Source organism: Rhineura floridana, chromosome 3 (assembly GCF_030035675.1).
Source record: "Rhineura floridana isolate rRhiFlo1 chromosome 3, rRhiFlo1.hap2, whole genome shotgun sequence".
Lineage (NCBI taxonomy): Eukaryota > Metazoa > Chordata > Lepidosauria > Squamata > Rhineuridae > Rhineura > Rhineura floridana.
In genome coordinates, this window is record NC_084482.1 from 76,580,041 (window position 1) to 76,592,348 (window position 12,308).

At 43.5% G+C, this 12,308-nt stretch overlaps 1 protein-coding gene across 1 annotated transcript in view; it reads right to left on the reverse strand.

The window, feature by feature from the left end:
• Positions 1-11,349, reverse strand: part of HOOK2 (hook microtubule tethering protein 2) — a 30,290-nt gene extending 18,941 nt beyond the window's left edge. Inside the window, exons 1-4 of the mRNA XM_061616728.1 lie at positions 11,187-11,349; positions 4,985-5,070; positions 4,450-4,522; positions 3,913-3,963 (exon numbers count right to left, since the gene is read on the reverse strand). Coding sequence (XP_061472712.1) covers positions 3,913-3,963; positions 4,450-4,522; positions 4,985-5,070; positions 11,187-11,234 — 258 coding nt within the window. The 5' untranslated portion in view covers positions 11,235-11,349. The remainder of the gene's footprint in view (positions 1-3,912; positions 3,964-4,449; positions 4,523-4,984; positions 5,071-11,186) is intronic.
• Between the last annotated feature and the right edge of the window lie 959 nt (positions 11,350-12,308).

Below are 12,308 nucleotides of genomic sequence, written 5' to 3' on the forward strand. Positions count from 1 at the left end.
TGCTAGTCGGGGGGTATATAAGCTTAATTAAATAAATAAATAAAATAAATAAGTCCTACACTCTTCCCACATTGCTGTTGGCATGAGGCCTAGTAGTTTTCCATCTAGTCTGAAAGTTTTGAAAGTAAAGAGGAGTTATGTCTTTGCCAGTCTGGGAACGGACAGTGAAGGCCATTGTTATGGTAACCATCAAGATATAGACTGGGAAAGTTCTAACAGAGTCTGTGAGTTGTTGTTCTTCTGCATCAAGCCTCTGACCTGAGAGGCTGTCTTACTTTTGCTTTTGAAGAGAAATGTGCTGTAGAGCTAGAGGGGGGGAAGGAAACTGCTGAAAAGCCTTAATGTCTTTGAATAAAGACTTTTAACATGCTCTAATGCTCTGAAGAAGTTTCTTGCTCAACTTAACTCCAACGTAATGTATGCTGTATCACGCAACAACGCACACACGCCAACAGGGGTTATGGGCCCAGATCCACAGCACATTACACGGGAGTAAGTTGCTGGTCTGAACGGCAGACAGAGTTCCAGAGAGGGCAGCTTGATTGATTGTACCAGACGGAGGTGAGCAACACGGCTGTAAACCTGTCTGGGGGAGGCTTGCCGATGGAACGGCTTAATGAAAGGAATTATGGCAGCTGGAAGCCGAGGATGCGGGCTTTGCTGATAACAGAGGATTTATGGGACATTGTTGATGGAAACCCCCCGGCGGTACTGACCGCAGCCTGGAAGCGTCGAGACCAGAGGGCGCAGGCGTTTATAATCTTGGCTCTATCGGATTCTCAACTGATGTGTGTGAGAGATGAGCCGTCGGCTAAACAGATGTGGGACGCGTTGCAGGATTTGTCCCAGGAATGGCAGCGGAGGCAGGAGGCGCAGAGAGCCCAGCCGGTGGAAGCTGTCAGAAGCAAGGAGGAGAAATGTGCCGAACCGGAGCAGGCTGCCGAAAGCAGACAGGAAAACAAGCGGGAGCAGCAGCGGCTGAAGTCTTGTTTTGCCTGTGGGGCTCGTGGGCATCTCCGTAAAGATTGTGCAATCAAGCGAAACTCCAGGGACGGAGGCTTGAAGCAGGGCAGTGTGAACTTTGTTTGTAAACAGAAGTCTAAAGACTTGGAACAAATTAACTTTATTCTTGACAGCGGAGCAAGCCATATATTAATTAAAGACAGACGTTTGTTTTACGTTTCAGAAGAAGTGAAAGACTTTGTTTTACTTGCTGATGGATCGCGTAAGAACGTTGAAGCCCGTGGTCTGGTGAAATTTGACAAACTTGGACTAATGTCAGACTGTTTGTTTGTTCCGGAATTGGCTCATAATATTTTATCAGTTAGAAAACTGGTGAGTTGTAATTATTCAATTTTGTTTCACAAATACCAATGTTTTGTAATGAGGGGAGATCAAGTGTGCATGCAAGGAAGCCTTAATGATTCACAGTTTAAAACGTCCATGGGTGTGAAGTGTGCTGATGCCTTGAGTTCAATGGGGCGGAAAGGGAATGACGGTCAGGGCTGTAAACAGACAGCCGTAAAAGGCATGCCATCGGTATTCACTGCCCAGATGGAGGAAGTTCACAGAGAACTAGAAGAGCCAGCATCATTTCAAGCAATCAGGCTGATGCCTGAGGCAGAGCAGCACAAATGGCAGCAGGCCATGCAGGAAGAATTACAAGCCATGCAAAAGAATGGCACATGGACATTAGTAAAGTTACCCATGGGTAAAAAGGCCATAGGTTGCAGATGGGTGTTTAAGAAGAAGAAAGCAAGTTCCGGGGAAGTACAGAGGTACAGGGCATGTTTGGTTGTCAAGGGATTCACCCAGCAGCATGGGACAGATTATGATGCTGTTTTCGCCCCGGTTGTGAAACATGAGTCCATTCGTGTGCTGCTGAAGCTGGCAGCGATGCAGAACATGAGTGTAAATCACTACGATATAGGGACGGCATTCCTACATGGTGATTTAAGAGAGGAGATATATATGGAACTGCCTCCGGGTTCTGTGTCAAAGGAAGGGTTCGTGTGTAAACTGCATAAATCAATATATGGACTGCGGCAAAGTGCACGCTGCTGGAATGAGAAATTGGACAGAGTGTTGCATGGAACAGGATTCCAAAGATGCAAGGCAGATCCATGTGTGTATATAAAGAGACAGGGGATGAAAACCACGTTCTGTGCAGTTTACGTTGATGACATCATGTATTTTTATCATTAGCAGCAAGAGGAACAAGAATTTAATGAGCAACTGGGCAGGCAGGTGGACACAAAGAATTTGGGGCCTGTCACACACTATTTAGGCACGGATATTGTGCGTGCAGAAGACGGAAGCATAACATTGAGTCAGGAAAGTAAAATAAATCAGATCATAGAAGAATGCAACATGACAGAATGCAATGTTGTGAAGACTCCAATGGTTGTGGCTTTCCAACAGAATGTGCAGGAGACGCCTTGTACAGATCCTGAGAAGTACAGGCGCGTAATAGGGAAATTGCAATATTTGGTGAAGGTGTCTCGCCCAGACATATGTAATGCAGTCAGTATTTTAAGCCGGAAGGTAGAGCATCCTTCAGAGGCTGACTGGCAAGGGATTAAAAGGATAGTGTGTTATCTGAAAGGCACGAAGACAAAGAGTCTGGTTTTGTCAGGAGCAAAGACAGGAGGTCTTGAATGTTTTGTGGATGCAGATCATGCAGGGGAGCTGAGCAGTCGTAAGTCAACCTCTGGCATAGTTGTGATGTGGCACGGGTCATGCATTGACTGGAGCAGCAAGAAACAAAATGTGGTTGCAACATCAAGTGCAGAAGCCGAGTATGTGGCCCTATCACAGGCCTGTAATGAGCTACAATGGTTCGCAATGCTCATGCAGGAGATAGGCATTGATATGCAATTTCCGATTACTGTATATGAAGACAATCAGACCTGCATTAAGATAGCTACATCAGAAGCTCATACCAAGAGAACAAAACATACTAGTGTCAGATACTTTCACGTAAGGGATTGAGTGCAGCAGGGGTTTGTTAACCTAACATTTTGTGACACTAACAACATGGTGGCTGACATAATGACCAAGCCTTTGTGTGAGGAGAAATTTGGCAAACTGGTGACAAGGCTTGGAATGAACCAAAGTTTAAGTGAATAAAGTTTTGAACTGTACTGAGATGTAATTTTGAACTGTACTGAACTGAAAATGTATGATGCAATGTACTGAAATGTATTGCAAGAGGTATTGTAGAAATGTATTACTGTATGAAGATGTATTGTTGAGATTTCTTTGTAATTGACAGACATGATGAGAAAAAGGGGAGCTTGTTGGCATGAGGCCTAGTAGTTTTCCATCAAGTCTGAAAGTTTTGAAAGTAAAGAGGAGTTATGTCTTTGCCAGTCTGGGAACGGACAGTGAAGGCCGTTGTTATGGTAACCATCAAGATATAGACTGGGAAAGTTCTAACAGAGTCTGTGAGTTGTTGTTCTTCTGCATCAAGCCTCTGACCTGAGAGGCTGTCTTACTTTTGCTTTTGAAGAGAAATGTGCTGTAGAGCTAGAGGGGGGGAAGGAAACTGCTGAAAAGCCTTAATGTCTTTGAATAAAGACTCTTAACATGCTCTAATGCTCTGAAGAAGTTTCTTGCTCAACTTAACTCCAACGTAATGTATGCTGTATCATGCAACAACACACACACGCCAACAATTGCCACACTGGCTCTCAACTGGATCTATACCCAAAGAAAAGCACAACTATAGAGAACCAGCAACACTGACTCAGCTGATTTGGAGAAGAGATATTTTACCCAAATTAGCATTCACCTGCTCCTCTATTACCTAAGCAGAACCCTTAACTTTCATAGGAGGGTTGGGCCATACCAAGCAATTAACAGATTCCCTCACCACTATGCCAGCAAAGTCAAGCCAGGGTAGGTACTCACATCCTGGGAATATTCAACCACACTCTGCAGGACCTTTTTCAAGTTGCTCACCTGAAAGCAAGACAAAGGATGAATGAACATAAAAGTGCAGATTTGTCAAAGTGCTTTCTACTATTTTTGACTCAAAGTTTAACTATATTCGCACTTTGAAGATAACATATAGCCACTGAACTGGACTGCAATATTTCCCATGCTGGCATGGAAAAGAAAAGTCAGTTATGCTCAGCAACCTTCCAATCTGCTTTGATGTGAGAGAAGAGTCCTGGTGCTCCAGGACGCGGAAGAGTCCAGAGCCGATGGACAGGCCTCCAATATTGGCTGGAGATGCCTTTCTACTACTCCACCCTCATCTTCAAATTGAAACGCTGGTTAATCAACTTAAACCATCCAACAAACCCTGAGAACTGCACAACTCCAATTTCAAGATACTGACAAGCCAAAGTCTCATGACTTCTGGGGTTCTTCACTTGGCAGCATCTGGGAATGCTAAGCATCTTGGTCTTTGGAACAACCACTCCCCTCATCCTCGCTTCATACCTTCAGCCTCCAGTTGTCACCAGTGTCATCTTTAATCCTCAGGAGCCATGCTTCATTGAACCAAGAAGGGTCTCTGGAAAGAAGAACATGGAATTATTGCCTTTGGTTGAGGGAAGCAGCAAACTTTTACCAGACGATAAGCTCTCAGCAACTTCAATATCTTGCATATAAACTCCAGGTGAAAGATTCTATAGTGGTCATTCACCAATTCAATATCATGCTGTGCACACCTTATGCCTCACAAACAACTTCATCCACATGATCCCGACATGACAAAGAGGGTAACTACCAAGAGCTTTCCCACTGCCAGGCTGTCCTTCTATAGCACCAAATTGTCCAATTAGCTCATGAGAGAGGGAAATCTAATATGTGGCAGTGCACATTCGATCGGTCAACTTGCTAAAAAGGGACAGAGATAGAAGGAGAGATTTGTGGGGGAGCAAACAGAGGAATTTTGTCAAGCTATCCCATGATTAGCTTTGAGAGTACCCTTTAAGATTAGCTGAGGATGGAGGTTAAGTCTCACGCCACTCACATCTTGTGCAGCACCTGGGCAATCGTGACCCCATTGGCCAAATCCTGCTCCTTGGTACATGGCGATTGCACATGGAATGTCTGCAGCTGAAAGAAAACAATCAAATTGGCAAGTGAACACTCTGTGGGTGCAGAGAGAGAAAACTTGCATCTAGGAAGAGGGGAAGCCCATTCTGAAACAGAAAAACAACACCAGCCTCCAGGGCAGCCTTTCCCAACTAGTGGGCCACCAGATGTTGTTGGACCACAACTCCCATCAGCCTCAGCCAGCATTGCCAATGGTCAGGAAAGATGGGAATTGTGGTCCAACAACATCTGGTGGCCCACTAGTTGGGAAAGGCTGCTCCAGGGCATCCTATAGACAAACATAGCATGACACCTGTCAGGGCTGTTGGTGGCAGTGTTAATCCCAGAGAAATAACACATTTTTCTGGATAACTTCCTTTGGGGATATACATAGAGATGTGGACAATGGGGGGGGGAAATGAGAAAAATTCGAGGGGATTATGGTTTTTCCCCATTTTCAGAAAAAAAGTGAAAAATTTAAAAAACCCAGAAAAAAACATCGTCCCCCCACTTTTCTCTCCCAGGGCCTTCACATCTCTAGACATATGCATTAGTATGAGAACCATGGAGTTATACAGAACTTTCTCTGCTAAAGGTGGCAGTCTTATATAGGGTTAGGTGGGCTCAGACTCAGTGATTAGACTCCAAGATCTGTATAACAGAACATGAAAGTCTATGCCAATAGCTAAGTCTGCAGTAAGACAACACTGCCTCTCCACACACACACATTCCGAGTTTGACACGAGTACTCCCACATGCATGGTGCTCATATACCCGGTGAATCATTATGCAGAGGCAGCCCAGCTGTCACGCTCACAGTCAGAGCATCCTCGATTATAATGCACTAGAAGGCTCCCCTAGCCATCTCCTGCCAAAGTAGATGCCTGGAGAGCAATTATGGGATTTATACCTAGGAGATTTGAGACAGAGAAGGAGTGCCAGCTGTGAAGCTTGAAAAGTGGACCCTTCTGGTTCCTCAGTGCTACACAGGTCTGCCAGGGAGTGACCTTGGTCTTTTCCTCCAATATACATACAGTAACCCCACTTGTTTTCCCATGACATAAACCTTGCTACTTCAATTGCAACTAAGATAGTTAAACAAAACATTAAGGTCTTCATAATAAAACCAGAAAGAATGCCAAAACAAATAAGTAAGCTTCCTCAGTTTACACTATCTAGTCCAATTTGGGGTTTTCTGCGTTCAGAACTGGGCTTTTCTTACCCACCTTGGTAATAAAAATTGCTCTACTTTTCATGGTTAACATGTCCTGTTTTGTGGCATCACAACATCCAGTGAACTCCACAAATACCTCCCCTCCCCTTTTAGTGTTGGGTACCTGGTCCTTATAATTTCATCAAGTTGACTTCCTAGTTCTTATGGCTCTCAATGCAAATAGGTAAGTGGCAATACCTTAAATTGGATTAAGTCCTATTTGTGTTGAATTATCAGCCTTTCAAGTTACACAGAACTCTCAATCATGCAGAAATCAGATCTAACAGCAATTTTATTCACTGCAAACAACATGATAATGTCTCTAGACCAAGCTTACATTTTAGGAAAGAGTGTTTCCTCTCTTCCTATTCACTTTTCCCAACTTGTTTCTCTTGTACCTGGATAATTATTACTATTTATTATTTATTACATTTGTACACTGCCCCATAGCCGAAGCTCTCTGGGCAGTTTACAACAATTAAAAACATTAACAACAAATATACAAACACTTAAAAAAAAACAATTTAAAAATACATCCTAAAATGCCTGGCAGAAGAGAAGACATGATACAAACAAATCACAATGCATGCTCAATAAATAGCGGGAATTATATACCCTCTCCACAAACTTTGTGCAAACAAATAATGGTGAATGCTCAAAAAACAGGTTGTCTGGAAGTGATGAGGTTTTGACTGCATTCTTGAGTCTTGCTAGATTAGGCAGAAGAGTCCATCTTGGCCTGTATCCTGTTTCCAACAGCAACCAGGCTGCCAGGGAAGGCTTGAAATCATTTGGTATGAGGAGTTTTGATGTTCGCAGAAAATTCAGGATATATCTGAACATTTGGCCATCTCTGTCAATGAAGTAGTGCTGCTTCAGGCTGTCCAAAACAATTGGCTCTGTGCCATCAAAAAGCCTCCCAATTCTTGAATCAGGATATTTAGTAAGTGTGGCCAGGCTGCTGGTATACATGTGCCCACCCACGTCAATATGTACCAGTGCATTGGATTTTGTGAGCTGTGCTGGTGTGATTGAATGCCTTGATTGTTCAAAGGAGATGCAGGGGACCTTGTGGTCAGAGGTTTTGACATATTGGGCCGGCTGTCCCTCAGCTCTTCCATTCTGCCAACTCTTCTCTTGAATTTCCAATTCACATTATCACGCAAACAGAAGAGGAAACACCTGGACTAGCCAACTGTTCATGTAAATTACGTTGTATGTTGGCCAGGAGGCCTCCAGGCTCAACCAAAGTGCATGACAGCTGGCAGGTCTCCTAGTGATAAGGTAATGTATTGACTATTTTACTGAGGCAGTGCATCCCATAAAGACAAACATCAGGCTTTCTTCAGCCTTAGCTTTCAACACCTGACCTCAACATGCCTAAGAGCAGAAGTGCCTCTCCTGCTGGGGGCAGTCTTCACAGGTCTTGCAATATGAAGAGATCCTAAAGTAATCCATCTTGGAGCTCAGGCTAATCTGCCTAATAATGTCACAGCACATGGGCAGCCACCTTCCCTTCAGAACTAGATTGGACTACCACCTCCTGCTTTCTCACACAAGGCTGACAGATGCCTGGCTCTTATTGGAGAAATCAGCTTGGTGACCACGGTTCTGCTCTGAATCTAGCAGAAGTACCAGTCAACTTGCATTACTAAATTATTTCCTCAATATCCAAGTCCCATATACAAGAGATCCTGTCTTCTTAGCAGGCTTCTCATAGCACTCATGGGCCCAGGTGCAGGGGTATTGGGAAACAACAACGTCCTGGTTGCTCAGTTCAGTGTGGAAGACTCCTGTACTTTCAATACTTGCGCAGGAGAGACAGGTTTGACAGATGCAACTCTCCCTCTTATCATTGCAGCATTAGGAAAAGCTGATCACACCAAAACCCTTCTGTGTAACACAGCTGTTGCATATTGAATCTAGAAACAATAACTCTAGTATTTTCTGCCCTGGGCTGAGACAGAAACAACTGCCATCTTTGGCATGATAAGCTAGGGAGAAGGAGATTAGCAATGGAAGAACAAGGTTCTCTTATTACTACTCTAAGTGGTAAACAGGACATAGGGCAATCTAACCAGGAAGCTCTCCACGGACAGAACAGCAGCTACCCTTAAAAAGCTAAGCAGCCATTCTTAAAACTCAAGCATGGTTATGCTGGTCTAATTGTTCAACAATAGCTTTTTCAGCAAAAAATAAACACTTAAAGATAAAATGTGACAATATTAGGGTAAATAAAATATAAATATAACACAAAAATGCTTTAAAGAATCTTCTATCTGGCTCTAATTGTGGAAGTAAAAGCATTCCTTCAGCAAGATGGTGAATGTACTAAATAGTCAAAATCTACTTATTCCTCACCATCTTAGCACAGAGAAAACGGTATTAAGGTACCTTAAATCTAACAAATGAATTATGGCAGAAGCTGTTCTGGACTAGAGTCTACAAAAGCAGCAACTGCTGAAGGGGCCAGAGACCATCTACCTGTGTGAGTTTCTGCAAGACCTGCTCCCTGCATTTCTGGCTGATTTCCACCTGGCCTGGAAGGGTGGGGCCCTGTCTCTCTCCAGCTACAAAAGCAGCAACTGCTGAAGGGGCCAGAGACCATGTGTGTGTATGTGTATGTGTGTGTGAACCTGCTGCTCGGGATGTCTATAGACTACTGGGGTTTTGTTTTGTATTATATGTTATATTTTACTCTATGTTATATTTTAGTCTATGTACGCCGCCTAGAGTGGCCATTAATTCGGCCAGATAGGCGGCCTAGAAATAAAATTTTATTATTATTATTATTATTAGAGTCTGCATCATCAGATGCATGAATTGGTACCCCAGCTTAGCAGATATACACACATGGGGAATGTGAGTGAAAGAGAGAGTTAAGAGAATTGTGACCAGTGAGGTTAGAGAGAACTAAAATGTAAAAATGTGGAGACTGTGGCAAGTACATTTAATGCTCAAAGTAAAGTTGCTACAGTAAGCATTCACAGGGCAGGGATGATTCTCATAAAAACATCCTGACATTGGTAAGCTAATTTAACAGATGTAGTGGAATAAAAAAATAAAAATCATTCTTCAGCTCACAAATGACAGAACTGAACTTCTTAAGTTGTAATTCAGTAGTTTTCATGCTGGAGTCTTTATCACACTTGTGGTACAAAGGTGTGAACATTTGTCAGATCTCTGAATTTTCTAGTCAAAATATTGATCAAATTAGTGGACAAATAACAGCATTAACAAGGCTTCTCTCAAGAATTGTTAAATGGAAATGTAGGTCAGATCTAATGACCGATACACCTTATTTTTCAGCATAGAGATATTCAGCAACAAGGTCACACCACTTAACACAATAATAATCAGCCACAAATCGATTCAGGTGCTCAAATTTAGAGGATATGTGTTGCAAGTGTATTTGGATAGGGGATTTTTGTTTGCAGAGTGAAGACAGTACAGTTCTTCAGATACCATTGCTAAAAAATAAAGTTTACATTTAAAACATGTGGTGGCTCATAACTTATTGAAACGCCAAAACTGACGGTTTGAAAGAAGTACCCACCACAGTCTGGGAACATTAGCATCAAGTAAAGACCAAAATGTTGACTATATTCAAAACAAATCATTATATTAAAATATCTACCATTTACCATTATCACTGTAATCATCATCAACTCTGAATCATTCAAGAATAAGCAATTCAACATGTTAGTTCTTTCTTATTTCAAAATTTACATGAAATGGTCTGGACTGGAACTGGCCCCAGTCTAGTGGCCAAGAAGCATACTGTATTTCTAACAACCTAATCTTGTCCTCAGAGAGGATTAACTCACCAATTAGACCAGTCTGAAGTACAGATTGGGTCAGTGTTTGTTTTTTAGTTCCCCAGTTTTATTTAAGTCTGTTCTACTGATGAACTTCAAATGCATATGTCTTGCATGAACACTTGAGCCCTGCATATTTTTAAGCAGGCTGAACTAGATTCTCAACACACACACACTCCTGTTATGCTACTCCCTTAACCAGTTTGGCAGTGTGTATTATTCTATCGGATGCCCTTCATTGTTCAGTATTTGTGCTAGACAAGACACGTGGGACAAGATTCTCTGGGTGCAGGGATGGAGAAAAATAATCCCAAGGAATATAAAAACCATCACAGCAACCAACAGGGCATTCCAGTGTGTGTATAAATGAGAGAGCCAGGTCAAGGAGGGGACGGCGAGAACAAAGATAATCTACGGAGCTAGGGAAAATAATCGTAAATGCAGAGTCATTATGGGCCAATCAGAGTCTACAAAAATACCCCAAGGCTTCAGTTGCAGACGTGTACCACCGGGAGACCTTTAAGAGGCTTTGGGAGTAGAGAAGCAGAGCAGAGGGACGTAGTTGCGAGACGGAAGGCGACAGAGAGGGCTCAAGACTTTCCTGGAAGGAACTCCAGGGGTTGAGACACCAGTGCAGATCAGTTCAGGCCTTCGCGTACTTTAACCAACATTTGTGTGTGTGTCACAAAATCAGATGGCTATAAAAGATGTCCAGGATGGATTACACACACACCTTAGCACGGTTATGAGCGGAGCAGCAGTTGTAAACCACGTCGGTCAGAATACAGAAACGTGAGTGGCAGCAGAAATCCCAAGTGAAAATAACCCAGAATAAAAAGGGTGGGTGGCCTTCCAGACCATGTCTCTCCCTCCCCAAATAAACCTTATCTAAAGGGAGCGGATGTGGACAGCGGCGGCTGGCCGTAGAAACCGGGTAAGAAACGGCACCTGTTGAAGAAGCGCTTGGGCGGGAGGCGACGATAGGGGGCAGTCGGGGATAGCTCCCTACGAAGGTTTATCAATATCAGCGGAGAAAAGCAGCAAGGGGAAAGCGGCTGCCTACCACAAGGCGCCATTAGGGCTCCCGCTCCCCGTCTCGGGCTTACCCAAGTGAGAAGTGCACCGCACCGTTCTGCCGGGCCTGTCTCGCTCATGGCTCCAACACCAAAACCAGCAGCAGTCTCACCGCCACGCCCCCTACCAGCCTAGAGCGGCTCTTGCGCACCCAATATGGCGTTAGCCTCCTGCTGTCCGCCATTTGTAATTTGGACGGAACCGGAACCCCGCCTGCATAGCTAGAGACGCTCTAGATCAAAGGGCGGGAGACAAGGCAAGCTTTTTACTACTGTATATGGTGAAGGTCTCTCTCGTGGATGGGGTGGGGGTTTCCACAGTGCTTCTCGAAAAACGAGGTGCGCGTGTTCAGGCCAACCTGGGAAGCATGCCATCTGCCTTGCTGCTTAATCTGAAGCATGTGGGTTACTCAGTGCAAATGAACTCTGCACATGCTCATGGTCACACTTTATTATTTTCCAGCACATATTGAAAAGAAATTGTAGGGATTCTCCATTTTCTGGGCCGTTCCACCTCCATATCAAGATGCAACATATATTCCAAAGTCTCTGCAACATCGTATATTTTTTTAACAATGCCTGACTATTTCTCAACGGGACAAGTATCTTTAAACTGGATTGAAAACAAATGATTTATCCCTAAAGAGGGCGCTATGAGGGAGCAAATGCTTAAACGTCCGGTGCTGCGGGAACACGAGTCCCAGTAGGGGACAGCAAAGTGCCTTTGTTTGAGGTTTCTAGTTGAGAAGAAACATTTTCCTTGGCATGGGCGATGCCAGTTAACGTAGCTTGTATATATGTGTCTGTGACTCCAAGGAATGACTTTCATCTTATTGCTGCCAAAGTGTGATTTTATATGGGCATTAAGAAGGCAGAGGAGCACTGCCTGTTTCATATCCCAGCAGGTGAAGCTGAAACAAAGCTATTACATCCTAAGGAAAAGAACCCAAATCACGTATCACTCTATTCCCTCTCCTCCAATGCTGCTCATTAGCATTTATCTAGAGTGCCAAAAGCCACACTCTATCTGTTGTATAGTTTTGTTTTTAAACTTTTCCTTAATCTCAAATTACAGTCCTTTACTATCCAAGTTCGTTTGCTAATCTGCTCAGTCTTAACCCGCAAAGGAGGTGTACTAAGACTGCAAGGCTAAAG